The sequence below is a fragment of the Eleutherodactylus coqui genome, chromosome 1 (assembly GCF_035609145.1).
Source record: "Eleutherodactylus coqui strain aEleCoq1 chromosome 1, aEleCoq1.hap1, whole genome shotgun sequence".
Classification (NCBI taxonomy): Eukaryota; Metazoa; Chordata; class Amphibia; order Anura; family Eleutherodactylidae; genus Eleutherodactylus; species Eleutherodactylus coqui.
This window is the reverse complement of record NC_089837.1, coordinates 370710688-370729442: the sequence shown is the minus strand read 5'-3', so window position 1 is coordinate 370729442 and position 18755 is coordinate 370710688. Positions and strand designations below refer to the sequence as shown.

Here is an 18755-nt window from a genome sequence, read left to right as displayed (position 1 = left end):
TCCAGGGCATACAGCGCGAGTTCAGGCCACGTGTCCAGCTTCGACACCCAGTAGTTGTAGGGGGCAGAGGCGTCACGGAGGACAGTTGTGCGATCGGCTACGTACTCCCTCACCATCCTTTTACAGTGCTCCCGCCGACTCAGCCTTGATTGGGGAGCGGTGACACAGTCTTGCTGGGGAGCCATAAAGCTGTCAAAGGCCTTGGACAGTGTTCCCCTGCCTGTGCTGTACATGCTGCCTGATCTCCGCGCCTCCCCTGCTACCTGGCCCTCGGAACTGCGTCTTCTGCCACTAGCGCTGTCGGATGGGAATTTTACCATCAGTTTGTCCGCCAGGGTCCTGTGGTATAGCATCACTCTCGAACCCCTTTCCTCTTCAGGTATGAGAGTGGAAAGGTTCTCCTTATACCGTGGGTTGAGCAGTGTGTACACCCAGTAATCCTTAGTGGCCAGAATGCGTGTAACGCGAGGGTCACGAGAAAGGCATCCTAACATGAAGTCAGCCATGTGTGCCAGGGTAACTGTACGCAACACATGGCTGTCCTCACTAGGAAGATCACTTTCAGGATCCTCCTCCTCCTCCTCCTCCTCAGGCCATACACGCTGAAAGGATGACAGGCAAGCAGCATGGGTACCCTCAGCAGTGGGCCAAGCTGTCTCTTCCCCCTCCTCCTCATGCTCCTCCACCTCCTCCTCCTCCTCCTCAACGCGCTGAGATATAGACAGGAGGGTGCTCTGACTATCCAGTGACATACTGTCTTCCCCCGCCTCCGTTTCCGAGCGCAAAGCGTCTGCCTTTATGCTTTGCAGGGAACTTCTCAAGAGGCATAGCAGAGGAATGGTGACGCTAATGATTGCAGCATCCCCGCTCACCATCTGGGTAGACTCCTCAAAGTTTCCAAGGACCTGGCAGATGTCTGCCAACCAGGCCCACTCTTCTGTAAAGAATTGAGGAGGCTGACTCCCACTACGTGGCCCATGTTGGAGTTGGTATTCCACTATAGCTCTACGCTGCTCATAGAGCCTGGCCAACATGTGGAGCGTAGAGTTCCACCGTGTGGGCACGTCGCACAGCAGTCGGTGCACTGGCAGATTAAACCGATGTTGCAGGGTGCGCAGGGTGACAGCGTCCGTGTTGGACTTGCGGAAATGTGCGCTGAGCCGGCGCACCTTTCCGAGCAGGTCTGACAAGCGTGGGTAGCTTTTCAGAAAGCGCTGAACCACCAAATTAAAGACGTGGGCCAGGCATGGCACGTGCGTGAGGCTGCCGAGCTGCAGAGCCGCCACCAGGTTACGGCCGTTGTCACACACGACCATGCCCGGTTGGAGGCTCAGCGGCGAAAGCCAGCGGTCGGTCTGCTCTGTCAGACCCTGCAGCAGTTCATGGGCCGTGTGCCTCTTCTCTCCTAAGCTGAGTAGTTTCAGCACGGCCTGCTGACGCTTGGCCACCGCTGTGCTGCCACGCCGCGCGACACCGACTGCTGGCGACGTGCTGCTGCTGACACATCTTGATTGCGAGACAGAGGTTGTGTAGGAGGAGGAGGAGGAGGGTGGTTTAGTGGAGGAAGCATACACCGCCGCAGATACCATCACCAAGCTGGGCCCGCAATTCTGGGGGAGGGTAGGAAGTGAGCGGTCCCAGGCTCTGACTCGGTCCCAGCCTCCACTAAATTCACCCAATGTGCCGTCAGGGAGATATAGTGCCCCTGCCCCTCTGTGCTTGTCCACGTGTCCGTTGTTAAGTGGACCTTGGCAGTAACCGCGTTGGTGAGGGCGCGTACAATGTTGCGGGAGACATGGTCGTGCAGGGCTGGGACGGCACATCGGGAAAAGTAGTGGCGACTGGGAACCGAATAGCGCAGGGCCGCCGCCGCCATCATGTTTTTGAAAGCCTCTGTGTCCACAAGCCTATACGGCAGCATCTCCAGGCTAATCAATTTGGCTATGTGCACGTTTAACGCTTGAGCGTGCGGGTGCGTGGCAGCGTACTTGCACTTAAACACTTGCGCTAGCGACGGCTGGACGGTGCGCTGAGAGACATTGGTGGATGGGGCCGAGGACAGCGGAGGTGAGGGTGTGGGTGCAGGCTGGGGGACGGTCGTGTCTGTGTCCTGAGAGGGGGGTTGGATCTCAGTGGCAGGTTGGGGCACAGGGAGAGACGCAGTGGTGCAACCCGGGGGCGGTGAACGGCCTTCGTCCCACCTTGTGGGGTGCTTGGCCATCATATGCCTGCGCATGCTGGTGGTGGTGAGGCTGGTGGTGGTGGCTCCCCGGCTGATCTTGGCGCGACAAAGGTTGCACACCACTGTCCGTCGGTCGTCTGCACTCTCAGTGAAAAACTGCCAGACCTTTGAGCACCTCGGCCTCTGCAGGGTGGCATGGCGCGAGGGGGCGCTTTGGGAAACAGTTGGGGGATTATTCCGTCTGGCCCTGCCTCTACCCCTGGACACCGCACTGCCTCTTCCAACCTGCCTTGCTGCTGCACTTGCCTCCCCCTCTGAAGACCTGTCCTCAGTAGGCTTAGCAAACCAGGTGGGGTCAGTCACCTCATCGTCCTACTGCTCTTCCTCCGAATCCTCTGTGCGCTCCTCCCTCGGACTTACTGCAATTACTACTACCTGAGTGATAGACAACTGTGTCTCATCGTCGTCGTCCTCCTCACCCACTGAAAGCTCTTGAGACAGTTGCCGGAAGTCCCCAGCCTCATCCCCCGGACCCCGGGAACTTTCCAAAGGTTGGGCATCGGTCACGACAAACTCCTCCGGTGGGATAGGAACCATTGCTGCCCATTTTGGGCAGGGGCCCGGGAACAGTTCCTGGGAGTCTGCCTGCTCCTCAGAATGTGTCATTGCAATGGAGTGAGGAGGCTGGAGGAAGGAGGAGCAGCAGCCAGAGGATTCAGAGTTGCAGCAGTGGACGGCGCAGAACTCTGGGTGGTCGATTGATTGCTGGATGCACTTTCTGCCATCCACGACAGGACCTGCTCACACTGCTCATTTTGTAATAAAGGTCTACCGCGTGGACCCATTAATTGTGAGATGAATGTGGGGATGCCAGAAACATGCCTCTCTCCTAATCCCGCAGCAGTCGGCTGCGATACACCTGGATCAGGAGCTCGGCCTGTGCCCACACCCTGACTTGGGCCTCCGTGTCCTCGCCTGCGTCCACGTCCTCTAGGCCTACCCCTACCCCTCAGCATGGTGTATTACCAGTAGTGCAGAAACAGAACGCTGTAATTAAATGTGCCGCTTATTGGCCTGTGGTTGGAGGCTGAATTCGCTTACGGATTGCACAGCAGAGCCAGGAAATAATTTTGCGCAAGCCTGTAGTGAGACGTAGGTGCGTATGACTGAGCTAGTGAAATTCACAGCACAGAAGCAGTCAAGTGTCCAAAGGCCACTAGTAGGCGTTAAGTGTTTTGTTTCTATTTTTTTTTGAAGGCTGAGCTGAGACAGCAGACAGATACTGTAGGCAGCGTATATATGTATACTGTTTCCCTCTGGACGGGATAACGGCGGTGATGTAACAGGCAATGCAGAGCCAGGAAACAATTTTGCGCAAGCCTGCTGTAACACTTAGCTGCGTATTAATTAGGACTACTACCCCCAGCAGAGATGCAGTACACTCAAAACGGTCACAGGCAGCCCAAAGATAGTATTTTTCCCATATTTTTTTGAAAAAGCCCACTGCCTATATATACAGTATATCTCTTTCACCTTTCCCACTGTCCCTGCCTCACCACTACTGGCCCTATACTATGTAAAATTACTGCAGACTGTTTCCCTCTGGACGGGATGACGGCGGTGATGTAACGGGCAACGCAGAGCCAGGAAATAATTTTGCGCAAGCCTGCTGTAACACTTAGCTGCGTATTAATTAGGACTACTACCCCCAGCAGAGACGCAGTACACTCAAGATGGTCACAGGCAGCCCAAAGATAGTATTTTCCCCAAATTTTTTTGAAAAAGCCCACTGCCTATATAGACAGTATATCTCTTTCACCTTTCCCACTGTCCCTGCCTCACCACTACTGGCCCTATACTATGTAAAATTAATGCAGACTGTTTCCCTCTGGACGGGATGACGGTGGTGATGTAACGGGCAACGCAGAGCCAGGAAAGAATTTTGCGCAAGCCTGCTGTAACACTTAGCTGCGTATTAATTAGGACTACTACCCCCAGCAGAGACGCAGTACACTCAAGACGGTCACAGGCAGCCCAAAGATAGTATTTTTCCCAAATTTTTTTGAAAAAGCCCACTGCCTATATAGACAGTATATCTCTTTCACCTTTCCCACTGTCCCTGCCTCACCACTACTGGCCCTATACTATGTAAAATTACTGCAGACTGTTTCCCTCTGGACGGGATGACAGCGGTGATGTAACGGGCAACGCAGAGCCAGGAAACACTTTTGCGCAAGCCTGCTGTAACACTTAGCTGCGTATAAATTAGGACTACTACCCCCAGCAGAGACGCAGTACACTGAGGACGGTCACAGGCAGCCCAAATATATATTTTTTTCCCCAAATTTGTTTGAAAAAGCCCACTGCCTATATAGACAGTATATCTCTTTCACCTTTCCCACTGTCCCTGCCTCACCAGTACTGGCCCTATACTATGTACAATGACTGCAGACTGAGGACGCAATGCTCTGCACGGCCGATATACAAAAAAAAAAAAAAAGTGCAACACTGCTAAAAGCAGCCTCAACAGTACTGCACACGGTCAGATGTGGCCCTAAGAAGGACCGTTGGGGTTCTTGAAGCCTAAAATAACTCCTAACACTCTCCCTATAGCAGCTCCAGCATCAGCAGCACTTTCCCTGATCTATGTCAGAATGTATCTGTGGCGAGCCGCGGGAGGGGCCGATTTAAATACTCGGGTGACACCTGATCTCGCCAGCCACTCACTGCAGGGGGGTGGTATAGGGCTTGAACGTCGCAGGGGGAAGTTGTAATGCCTTCCCTGTCTTTCTATTGGCCAGAAAAGCGCGCTAACGTCTCAGAGATGAAAGTGAAAGTAACTCGAACATCGCATGGTACTCGTCTCGAGTAACGAGCATCTCGAACACGCTAATACTCGAATAAGTATCAAGCTCGGACGAGTACGTTCGCTCATCTCTAATTATAAACCAAAGCCATAGTCTTCTCCAGATGCAAAAGATCACTATGTACAGACAGCTGTTTCTGGTTTTTTTTTTACCCACATCAATGTACAGCAGGTTACTGGCTGGGTAAGAGACACATTATGTGGGTCAGGAGGGGTAAGTTACCCTATTGTAGAGAGTGTCTAGTAGGTGTGTGGAGACTTATAAGGCCAAGTATGCTCCTCTGGGAAATTTAGTATGCAGATCACAGATAGTACAATACAAATGCTCTCCACAAGGAGAAAGTATACCCCTCTGGACCCACATTATAAGTCTCTCGCCCACCCAGCAACCAACTGTACAATAATGAGGGGCAGAAACCCTGAAACAGCTGTCTTACTATATTTTCCTTCTGGAGAAGACTCCGGTTTTGGCTTATATTCCCAGTCATGTTACAAGACTTGTTAAAAAGTCAGACATTGACTTGCAGGAATGCTGTGTTCTAGTAGCTAGAATCTTAGGGGCATTGTACTATCTTCCCATTTGCATTCAAGATTTCTAGACCATAACCAATACCTAGAATATACAGCAAGCGTTACAACCCAGAACAGAGAAGTAGCACTACGCATTCCTCTAGAGATCTGCTTTAGGGCTGTTTGCGCGCAGTACAGCCGTGTGCAAAGATCGCTGTTATACTGCACTAAAGATCGCTTGAACGGGCTAATTCCAGCTATTTGAAGTAGCCCATTCACACGATCCGAGGTGCGTGGTGTGTGCTTTCGAGCTCCCATAGAAGTTTATGTAAAGCACACAGCAAAGATAGAAAAGGTCCTATCTTTTTGCGCACCACGGAGCTTAGATGGAAGTTTGCAATCGTGTGTCCTATCTTTTTTAGGCAGGGTTCACAAGGGGCGAATTAGCCGTGGAAATTCCGTGCGGAATTTCGCCGCGGCAAATCCGCATGCGGCCGCTAATCCTGGGATTAGCCAGCCATGTGGATGAGAAATCTCGTCCACACGGGACGGCAAATCCACTGTGGCGCGTATTTGCCGACCGTAGCATGTCGATTTTTTTTTTCCGCTGCGGCCGTGCTCTCCTCTATGGGAGCGCCGGCCGCAGCGGAAGAGCGAGCGGCCGGGCCGCTTCAAAGCCGCCGCGGGTTTTGCAGCAGCGGTTCTCCCGGTGGAAATCTCACGGTTTTTCACTGCGGCCAAACTGCGAGATTTCCGCCAAGAATCCGCCCTGTGAGAACCCACCCTTAGATGTGTAAATTAGGCGCGTCTAACAATCGTTCATGTGATTGCTTCTATAGGAACCCATTGGTTCCTATAGAAGCACGCCTTTAATGCGCCCAGACAGCGCTTGTCTGAACAAGCCCTTATTAGTATCTAGCACATGTCAGCATTGTCTTTTCTTTTATTGACCATGTGGCCACTGTCTCTTCTTTATCACTATACATTGCCATTCACACACTAGTTTCCTTCTTCTTTAAAAGGAATGCCTATCTTTCCTGCACTGAGACAATGCAAGAATTTGTGAGCTCTCTGAGTGTAACATGTGGTTTCTTTTTAAGCACTGAGGGGGAACGCTCCACAATATATGTACTCATATACCAGGAATGCCTTCATTACCCCTGCAATTTGCAACAGGTTATGGGAGGTTATGGTTTGTAAATGATCTTTTTTGGTTTTCACACACAGCTGTTGTTGTGTAATACCCGGGGACATGTTAGTAGATACATACACGTTTTTGATTAATGAGACCAGAGATCTCATGATATGCTTTGCTGGCTGAAGCACGTTGTAAAACTTCTTCACACACACTAATGAATTTTCATTGGCACATTTATTAGAGAGGCTGTTTCATTGGTATAAGGCCGGCTGCACATGACCGGGTCGGATTCTGGATATGGGATCCCGCAGCGGAATCCAACTCTGGGCCCAGCCGGTGACTCCGCATACTTGTCTTCTTTTTATCTGTGCTGCGTATGATCCGGATAACTCACCATTGGACATGCGCAGTACAGATTTTCTTGCGCCCTCGCTAGATGAGGATGCAAAATTCGTGACCTGTCTACTTGTGTGCAGGAAAAAGCGCTTTTTCATAGCATGCTATGGAAGGTATGCTGCGGAACCTGAAGGTTGCGGGTTCAATCCCTGCATGGTTCAGGTAGCCGGCTTAACCCATTTAGGACCAGCCACTGTATATATACGGCGGCTGGTCCTGGGCTTAGAGGACCGCCGATAGTAAAAATACTGCGGTGCTCTAAGTCTCCTGCAATCAGTCAGAGGAAGGAACGGGTTATCAGCTGTTAGTGACAGCTGATAACCCGGAGCAGAAGGCAGGAGGGGTTTTTTACCCTTCCTGCCTTCTGCTTCCAGGATACACAGTACTCAATGACCACTGTATGGGGAAAGTACGGGAGCCTCAGGGGGTCATCTGACCTCCCGGGATTCCCTGCTATGCAGAGCTGGAGGGTCAGACTTAGACTAATGTCACCACAGGGGTTGCTTTCCCCTATAATTAGGGCTCCTATGGACGCCCCAACTATAGTGGGAAAGTGTCAAATAAAGTTAAAAAAAAAAAAATGTGAATGTCCCCCAGAGGTCTTACATGACGTCATGGGGACATAGATAGTAAAAAACATAATTACATACATCAGTAAGACAAAATAACAGAATAAAACAACAATACATACAAAAGAAAGAGAATAACACAAAGCAGACGCCAACAAAAACCATCGCCGTATGCGCCCTGTAAACCAAAACCATACATACTATATATCAAAACGTCCAAAATAAATAGAGGAACCCATTTCCATACTTTATTTTAGTGTAAATATAAAAATAATTTTTAAAAAAACTATAAATGTTAAAAAAATCATTTTTTTTAGCATTTTACCCCCAATAAAACTAAAAAACGGGAAAAAAAGTCAGTGTAAAAGATATTAAAAAAATAGTCCTATATGTCACGGAAAAAAAACGCAGCAAAAATAATTTTGGTAGCTAAAGGAAAAAAAATAGAGCAGTAAAACCGCCACATGGGTAAAATCCCTAAAGGGTCTGGTCCTTAAGGTACAAAACAACCTGGTCCTTAAGGGGTTAAGGTTGACTCAGCCCTCCATTCTTCCGGGGTCAGGAAAATGAGTACCCAGCTTGCTGGGGGGGGGTAAAAGATGACTGGAGAAGGCAATGGCAAACCACTCCGCAAAACAGATGCTGTGGAGTGTACGACATCCCGACACGAAAACCTTGCGGGTCCCGCAATGTGTGCGACTCGTGAAGTTTTGTAGCTCATGTTTCCCCATAGAGCTTTCCTCTCTGTTGCATCGCATTGCACAAAAACACGATTTTCGTGCTGTGTGATGCAACTTTGACAGTAGGAAATCCTACTGTCAAAGCTATAACCTAAACCTTGACCTCTGTGTAGTGGCTGGTGCTTGTAACTGCAGGCATGGCTCTCATTGAAATCAATGCAAGACTTCCGCTGCTTCCGCTCCAACCTCTCTGTATTTGTGGCACTGACGACCCCAGCCGATCAACTACTGATGATCTATCCCACCCCCCCCAAAATCCACGACTTTGTAGCACCACATGCAATTTTGTAGTGCTACAAAATTGTGGTATCAACGCGAGAAACCGCAGTGATATCGCACGGACACTGTGATTTTCTCGTGTCGATGCTGTGTCACCTGTGTTATTGAGGCCTAATAACTATACCTTTCCTTCTCACAGCACTATAAACTCCTCTATCCCCCTCCTGCTCTTACTTAAAGGGGTTGTCCTGAGAAAGCAAGTGGGGGTATACACTTCTGTATGGCCATATTAATGCACTTTGTAATATACATCGTGCATTAAATATGAGCCATACAGAAGTTATTCACTTACCTGCTCCGTTGCTGGCGTCCCCGTCTCCATGGTGCCGTCTAATTTCAGCGTCTAATCTCCCGATTAGACGCGCTTGCGCAGAAGGGTCTTCTCCCTTCTCTTGGGTCTCGGCACGAGCGGCGTTATGGCTCCACCCCTTCTACGCGTCATCGCGTAGCTCCGCCCCGTCACGTGTGCCGATTCCAGCCAATCAGGAGGCTGGAATCGGCAATGGACCGCACAGAGCCCACGGTGCACCATGGGAGAAGACCCGCGGTGCATTGTGGGTGAAGATCCCGGTGGCCATCTTAGTAAGGTAAGTAAGAAGTCGCCGCCGCACGGGGATTCGGGTAAGTACTAAACGTTTTTGTTTTTTTTAACACATGCATCGGGTTTGTCTCGCGCCGAACGGGGGGCCTATTGAATAAGAAAAAAAACCGTTTTGGCGCGGGACAACCCCTTTAATCCTCTCTCGAACTTTAACTGCTAACTCCTAACTGAACTTCCAACTGCCAACCCGTGCAGGACATTCTCTTTTTTTTTCCCAATCATCTTACTGTCTCCCCAATTTGGGGAGGGTGGACAAAACAATAGCAATTCTGTCATTGTTTTTTGGGAATTCTTTAAAAATGATATTCACTATGCTGTAAAAGTATGTTATTTCTATTCTATCAGTCATTATAATTAAAGCAATACCATATAGGTATTTTTTTAATACCAGAAAAGAGCCAGAGCATAACACTGTCAAACAATATTTTACTTTATTGAAAAAATATTTGCTAAAAACATAAAAGGACACAGAAAACTCCAGAAAAATATGCACTAAATGTATAGCATGAAGTAGGAGAACAGTATTGGATACAGATGACCAAAATTACAAACAGATGAATAGATTTATAAAATCCCCAAGACACATGCAATGATCCTACAAAGTAGAATAAATATTTATATATAATACTAATAATTAGAATCCGAAGTAAATCAATAATCTCTAGGGTAACCATGATACATTCCAGCAATGGTCAATCGGTATTGTATAATAATGAAGATCATCCTCATAAGATATAGAATAGAAAGCCAAGGCCATATTCGCACAGGAGCGTGTGATATAGGTCAGAGAAAATCGAACTTATATTAACACTCCATTTTGCTGTATTCGCGATGCATTTCAGTATTAAAACCTGATTGCATCGCATCCCTGTATATGTGGTTTTCACGTGTGAAAAAAAAAAATCGCATGTGCTTACATCACATTGAAGTGGTAAAAATTACATTGCACTTGCATGCAAATCGCATGATATGCAAGTCTGAAGCAATTTTAATTTCTTTTTTCAGTTTCTCATAGGAAATAAAGGGGCGATTCTTAAACAAGAATTGGCCAAAAATAGCACGTTGCAATTTTTCTATCTCAGATTGAACGTAATATGTTCTTTTCATGTGCAAGTTCCATCCATTTCACAATGTTATGGAACTCATGCGTGAAAATTACCCATGTGAATACACTTTTAGGTCCAGTAGGGTATTGTTTCTCCTGAAGGGCTCAGTCACACGGGCGCATCGGCACCCGTACACCGGCGCCGCTGTGACTGAGCCCTAAGGAGAGCACCTAGAAGGTGTGATGAGACTAATAAGTCCATTCATGCTCCTCTGGGAAATATGCAAATGGAATATGGAGCAATACCTCAACAGCACCATCTGTTGGAAAGCAGCATTCATGCAAGTAAATGTCAGGCTTTTTAACAAGTCTTGTAATAATAAAATAGAACAGAATGCTGCTTTCCAGTGGCACTGCAGAGGTATTGTTCCATCTGCCATTTGCATATTTCCGAGAGGAGCATGAATGGCATTATAAGTCTCCTTACACCTTCTGGGTGCTCTCCGTAAGGAGAAAAAATACCCCTCCTGACCCACGTCATAGGCCTCTAACTAGCCAACCCAGAAATCTCCTGCACACTGATGAAGGGCAATCACCCTGAAACAGCTGTCTGTGCATGAATATTCTGGCTTTGTCTCACTATTCCCAGTCATTGTTACTTGCAGGAATACTGCCTTCCAATAGGTGGCACTGTAGAAGTATTGTTCTATCTTTCCACTTGAATGCACTCTTAAACTTAGAGAGATGAAACCTAACTTACCAATGAGTGACAATGCAACCCCGATACACGTTTTGCATCATCTTTAGGGGGTGGGATTAAGTCTCCATCAGCTTTTATATGCTCACATGACACCCACGTGTGTATCAGATCAACTGGGAAAGGAAGTGATTGGCTGACCATAGCACTCAAAGTGTTCACTGTATCTGGGAACCAGAAGTAAAGTCCCAAGCATGCGCAGAGCGCTTACTGATGACGCAGGTTGTCAATCCCTACAGCCATAGTCCAAACGCATTCATGCTAAATGCATATGGTGCCAACAATATCTCAATCTCTACCACAAACGCTGCCTAAGACATTTATATATGTAATATCATCATGGCTTCTAAATGTAAACTAATAAAACAAAAAAACAGTGTCATTAAATAAATAATCAGCTCTGGGACAATGAAATTTAATATATATAAAACCTAACAATTAAGTATTTGGTTGCTATTCTGTATCTTAGGAGGAGGATCTTTAGTATTTTTCTGGAGTATTCCTTGTTGTATCTAACAGTAATATATTTTTTGACAGTATAATTGTTTTGGAGTTGATCACTGTGGCAGAATAATATATCGGTTTGCAAGAATAATCCGATAACCCCAAATAACTATGAAGGCATGAGGGGTAATGGTGTATCTTCTCTCCACCGGAAGTAGGGGGTGGAGACAAGGGTAGGCTGGGTAGAGTAGTGGGAAGGGCCAGCCTAACAGCTACACATGCCCCTGTGGCATGTACACTCCATTACTAAGAGACTGCAATCTCCGCTACTACCGGCTGCTGTCCACTCCTGCCAACCGTGTTAGAGTCCCCAACTGGGTGGAGATACGTGCTGCCTGGAGGCTTCGGGTTATGGCATCGGGTAGAGGTAGGGGCTGGGCTGCTGGGTGGAGGGTTAGGGTTAGGATGCTCGGTGAAGGGTTAGGGTTAGGCTGATGGCTGGAAGCTTAGGGTTAGGCTGCTGGCTGGTGGGATTATGGTTAGGATGCAAGGTGGAAGGGTTAGGGTTAGGCTGCTGGGTGGAAGGGTTAGGATGAGCGTTAGTGTTAGGGGTAGGGTTACAACAGGATCCTCAGACTCAGAGCGTAGTATCCGCCTGCGCTGCCGGCACTGACACCCTCGCATGGCCGGGGACACTAACAGCAGCGGTGCTGCAATGTACAAATGCAGCGCTGGCCACAGCCTGTGACAGGTGAGGATAGGGGAGCAAAAGGAGCCCGGGGGAAAAACTTACTACGGACAGCACCACTGAGGGACAGTGAGAGCAGTGGCATATAACCAAGACTCCATGCTGTCGGCAGTCAGCCAACCAGCACCTGTGGGCATCACCTGGCTGTCAAAATGCCTACACTTACTCTCCTCCTATGCTTCCGGTGTCGACAAGGTACACCAGTACCGGCACAAGGAATGAAGGAGTTAATAAAACTGACATGACCATTGTAATTTAATGTGGGAATGAGGGGTATAGCTACAGAGGCACAGAGGTAGTAGTGGCACTTAGACTTTAGTCTAATTAGATAGCAGTGTTATAAATGGCACATGGTGGGTCTCTGTTACTTATTTTGCACTGGGGCCAAGGATCATCAGGTTGCACTTCTTGAGAGAACTTGTGATTAAATTGAGAAGCATGTTTTTCCTTTGTAGCATTAGTTTTTGTATGTTAGATTTGTGTAGGGCTGTCATTCATACTGTATGTTCAGAGTAAGGCCTCACAAGAGCATTATTGCATGGCTAAGTTAATTGCGACCATTTGAACCAATGGTTTCCTATGGAATCATTCAGACAAACGATTTTTAGGTGCGCAAAAAAATCTTGCCTAAAAAGATAGGACATCAGCGACTGAATTCAGTTACCAAAATTTCCTGCTGCGGAAAAATATAGGTCTTGCCCATCTTTGGACCCTCCATAGACTCCTATGGGAGCTGCAAAAAAGGGAGGGGGAGGGATTTTAGCAGCGTCCAACGCCAGGAAAAGTTAACAGGTGCCTCTATTTAAGTCATTCTGAGGATTTCTGCCGACCGAAGGAATTCCGATCAGCAACGCATTTTTTCAGCAATACGTTGCACTTAGCAGTGTGAATGGATAAAAAAAACACTAATGAAGCTCACATAAAATCGTCCATTCACACAATTTTCAGGATCGATGGCCGTGATTTTATGCGTGGCTAACTTCAGCGCAATTTTGACGCTCGTGTGAAATAGGCCCAAGGTGCGTTCACATGTCACTGATTTACTGCAGATCTGCAACAGATTTCACCCTTTCAGTTAACTTCAAATTGAAGGGGTGAAATCTGCTGCAGATCTGTAGCAAAATCTGCAACAAATCAGCAACGTCTGAATGCCCTCTAAAGGAAGAAGACGTTCTGGTTGAGTGGATGTAGATTCATATCCAGGGCCTCTCTCTACAACCTACAGCTCTAGGCTTTAGTAAGCTGTGACTGCCCATCAAAAATACTGCATATCCCAGTGATTTCAGTGAGAGATACAAGATGTAATGCTTCATTTCCCTGCAGCTCATTCCAGTTCTCCCACCAACATGTATCAGCATTGTAACAAGATCACCACAGATTGGAAGGTCTCAGCTGTACTTCTGCGTCATACTTGGCTTCTGACATCTCTAGTAATAAACAGTGATTTTTACGCTGCCTCTCGGTCAGGGGCTACATGCATCTTGAAGGCTGCAGATCTGTATTGGTGGTCTCTACGGTAGGTTTCATTAGGATGACATCAGAGAGTAAAAGTTTACTGCCATTCTCAAGACTAATAAAGGGGCTCTACATCTACAGTAATACATTGTATCTCTTTAATACTTTTCTGGAGAAAACAAATCCATCATCTAGACTTGAATTAGGTAGAAATTGTAATTTATGGTTTATAGTTAGTAACCCAAACCTAAACAGCTTTCATGAATCATCATCTATGGGAATAAAGACAAGAAGGGAAACCAGGATGTCTCCGGCATGGACTCCCTTATGCTACGAATGTAGAGAATGGGTTTGGAGCTAACCCAAAAGCAAATGAAATTTTGACATTTCTCTCTTTTGGCAGCTCTGTCAATAAACACAGATAGCAATCATGCTTAATAGGAAAATCTACTTCTCGGAAATGAAACGTCCCAGAGACCTTATAATATGCTGTTCTACAGTTCATACAAACAGCATTTTGATTCAGAAGGCCAACCTGACCGAATAACCTTTATCATTTCCATCTTCCCAGTCATAGGAGTAGGACAGACAATAGAGAATGTTACATGATTTATTACAATGTAACCAGGCGTCTGAACATCCACATGAGTTCATCTCGGGAGGGCTATCCTCTGTCATGTGAATATTCTGGAACTGTCTCAGATTAGAACTGCCGACGACCTCTTTGGCTACATCGGATACAGTGGGCTACCTTCTTTGTGCACAAGAGTTCTGGATTTCTATTCTTTAGAGCAACTGACTCTCTGTAGCTAGGAATAGGAATTAAATGACTAATATAAAATTCTGGGCTTTTAACCAAATTTCAATATCTCAGACAGTTTATAACTTTCAGAATCATTAAGCCAAGAATACAGAACTTCAGTGAGTCCAATATTTAAAATCACACATAATTATCAGACATTCACTTGCAGGAATGCTACCTTCCAGCAGGTGGTGCTGTAGAGGCATTGTTCCATCTTGCATAAATTTGCCAAAGAAGTCTAAAAATATGGAAACACCATACGAAATGCATGGGATTTTAATGATTAGCACTGAGCTGCCCTGCTTTCCTGACAAATTTGTGTTTACTTCACCTCTTGCTCTGCTCTGGGTGGTTTTGGGAGCCAGCTGGTTTCGAAGTGGCTCAAACCCCTGACCAATGGAACTTTGCTGCTTGGGCAGATGTTAACTTCTGCCCGGTAGCATCTGTGTCATATTACCTCCACTTAAAATTGGTCTCTATGTGTCTTATTGAAATATGATTTATAATCCCATGTAACTTCAGGCACGCATTTTGTACGGTGTTTCCATATTTTTGTCCACCCCTTGTATATTCACTACTCAATTCCCCCAATGCTGCCGTTCCTATTTTTGCTGCTGGTCTTTTGTACATTGACTGTAGTGGTAAAGTGTCTAAATACACACATTTACTGTTGCAGCCAACCACTGACCTCAGCAGTTTCGAGCTAATGCCGCTGAGGTCAGTTATTTGCTGCATCGGTCGCATGTATTTATGGGACTTCATCACTGCAGTCAATGTAAATAAGGCTGGCAGTGAAGACGGGAACAGTAGTGCTGGACCAGTTTACTATTTTCAACCCTTTCTTTCCCTCTGTACATTTTTATATAACCTGGAAAGCCCTTTAATATACACATCACTGATGTAGGCTTACATACCTTGACTGCAGCTATTTCCAGTGTATCCGGGGAAACATTTGCATCTGTTTAGTCCCACACACTCGCCATGCTTACAGCCATGTTCACATACAGCTGGAGAATGACAAGAAACATCAATAAATCACACTGGTCAACTAATCAAAAAACATTTCTGTATCTGGTTTGAAAACAGGTTGGTTTAACTAATTTTGGGGTGCTGAATTCAGTGAAAGAATCAGATTCAATCTATCATGTCACATTTCTGAGATACATAGCACTATTACATCGACAATAATATGGTATTGCCAAATATTGTCTGGTTTTAAATACAGAAAAAAACCCCAATATTTTTTCTGTATCTGGTTGGAAACAGGTTGATTCAACTAATTTCGGAGTGCTGAATTCAGTGGAAGAATCAGATTCTATCTATCATGTCACATTTCTGAGATACGTAGCACTATTACATCGACAATAATACAGTACTGCCAAATATTGTCTGGTTTAAAAAAAAAAAATAACACTCAGAACTCAATAATGTTTTTCTGGTAATGTATTTGTGAATGAAACTCAAAAAATACTGATATGTGGAGGTAAGAATGAAGAGAAGTGCTTCATGCAGATTACAACAAACACTAAAGAGCAGTACAGATAGGCTCATGTCGGTAACCTTCCTGCTCAACTACATTGTTCTGCCATTTAGTGACCATTTTTAAAACTTCATCCACTGTGTATTACATTCAAATAAAGAGTTTAGCTTAGTCACTGATTTAATCTTATATAAATAATTTACCAGAAAATGAGCACAAACACAAAAACCGTTTTTAAAAAATGGAAAAAATCAAAATTACATAAAAACCTTACGTGATACATCATTTCTAAAGGTAAATTCAGATTCTACACCCAAATATCCATAAGAATTGATATATCGCACACCAGATGCAAAAATGCTGTTGAGCAGTGTTATTAGTTAACTCGGTCCATGCAGTCTACTATACCTTAAATGACTCCAAACCTTCAAGCATTACTCTTTAATAGGGCAATATTGAACAAGTCAGCATCTCCTCAGAGGGAGAAATTGCGTTACAGTATTAGCATACTTTCATTTTTGTTTAACACAAAGACCAAGTGATTGTAACACTTTGTTCAATATATTTAAAGGAGTTATCCGGTTACTGGACAACCCCTTTTCAATAGGATTCCCTGGAGTAAAATATTAAATAAAGAGATACTTACGCCTCCGTACCCGCCAGGATCTAATGCTGTAGCTGGCTGCAGTCCTGAAGATTGCTGTAACAGATTGTTAGGTTGTGCTGCTGGGGTTTGTTGTTCTACAGGGTTCCAGGAGCACACCTGCACAGGTGAGGGTTAATTAAGCTGGCTGGGTGTGGTTGTTCAGGTCAGCCAATCCCCTGGGTCTGGGTGTAGATATATACCCCAACCCCCCTGCAATGAGGAAGCTATATTTCCTCAGTCTTGTCTGCTGTGTGAGTAGTGTCTGGTCAGCCTGCAGCTTGCTGTGTGTGTAGTGTTTGGTCAGCTTGCAGGGTGTTTGGTGTCCTGTGCTGCCTGTTTAGTGTCTTGCTAGAGTAGGGACTGCAAGACACGAGAAGCCTTGTCGTGGCCTTGCAGCTTAAGTTCATTGGCCAACATACGAACTAATCCCTTGCTTTTATATTCAGCTTTACCATCTGCTTTAGCATGCAAGGTTGTGTGGTAAGTGAGTTTATACATTTAATGTGTCACTTCCGCCTGGTTGCGAGTGTCAGAAATCAGATGACTGCTGCAGCCAATGACAGGCTGCAGCAGCACTGCCTGTTCTCCTGGCATCGACACTCACATGCTGAGCATCATGATATCAGGAGTATAAGAAGGTGACATTGCAGCCTCTTGTGACATCATCTGTTACAACAAATGCCTGGACCAAGTTACAGTACTGGATGCCGTGCTGGTGTCCGTGGAGGGGTAAGTTTATCTCTGTTGATAACCCAGGGTTCTTATTGAAGAGGGGTTTTTTTTTAGCACAGAAGGTCTTATTGAAAAGGGGAAATTGGACAACCCCTTTAATTGATTCTGGAAATTTTTAATATAAAATCCCACTTCAAAAGCCGTCCCTAACCTATTCAGCTACACAGCTGAAGACTATTGAGACAGCTGCTTCAGGATATGGTCACACAGAGCATAAATGCTGTGGCTTTCTGCATAGAAAATCTGAAGCATTTACAGTATATGCCATGTGGATAAGATTTTTAAAAAAATCCACCTGGTTCAGAAAAAAAACCGCAAAATCCACAATGGAGCTGAAATATTATTGAATATTACAAAATGCTTTTTTAACTCTTATTATAACTTTACGTACCTCTGCAATGTTGTGATCTATCACTTGCCAGCAGCAGGTGTACTGAATCCATCACCCCTAACACGAAGTTACATTCAGCTTCTCTTCCCAGCGCACCCGCTCTGTGACTCCACAATGCATTGTGCATCAGTCTCAGTGTCTCAGGGCATCGGATATAATACTGAGACGCATACCTGATGCACTGAGAAAATGATTCACAGCGTGCTTGCTGCCAGGAAGTAACAGATGATAATAGTGCAGAAATACAGAGGTGTGCAAAAAAATTGCATCACATGCTTCATTCAATGGTTGATGCTGAAAACTAAGTAAAGCCAGTATCACATCTGCGTAGGAACCTGCAGCCATTGGTCCCATCACGGATGCGGCTGAAAATACCAGAGGAAAAAGCACTGCATGCAGTGCTTTTTCTTCCATCCCGAAGCCATCCAGCTGAGCGAAAAGCACGCAGACCTCATTATAGTCAATGGGATCCACTGGCGCTGTCCGATTCCGTCCAGACATGGAGCCCTTCAGCCATGAGGATTCCCCTTTCCTCCCCGTCCCAAATGGAGCAGGAAAGTGGAATCCCCAAGGCAGATGTGAACCCACCCTTAGCAGCATAAAAACTCAGTAAACTGTTCCAAATGTTTTTTTTTTAATTAAATTTAAAGTTTTATGCAGCTTGCTTACTGTTTTCAGTACCCAACACCAAATGGAGCATGTGATACAATTTTTTTTTCACACTTCTGTACATAAAGTCACTTCAGGCTGCCTGCAGACAGGCGGAAATCTCGCGGGATTTCCGCCGCTGGAAGCCTGCATAGGAACAAACGCAATCCTATGCAGATGGCCGCAATTTGGCCGCGCGAAATCTCGCGCAGCAAACAAACTGCGGCATACTCTGTTTCTGTGCGGGACTCGCAGAGCCACGCACAGAAATGTCACTCAAGAGCCGGGGGCCGCGGGGCGCGGGTGAGCATGCACTGCTCTCTGCA

The 18755-nt window shown here is 46.1% G+C and overlaps 1 protein-coding gene across 4 annotated transcripts in view; it reads right to left on the bottom strand.

The window, feature by feature from the left end:
- Nucleotides 1-18755, bottom strand: part of EGFL6 (EGF like domain multiple 6) — a 105618-nt gene that overhangs the window by 65611 nt on the left and 21252 nt on the right. For all 4 annotated transcript variants that reach the window (XM_066578070.1, XM_066578085.1, XM_066578077.1 and 1 more), the window contains exon 3: nucleotides 15447-15539. In XM_066578070.1, the coding sequence (XP_066434167.1) occupies nucleotides 15447-15539 (93 nt within the window). The remainder of the gene's footprint in view (nucleotides 1-15446; nucleotides 15540-18755) is intronic.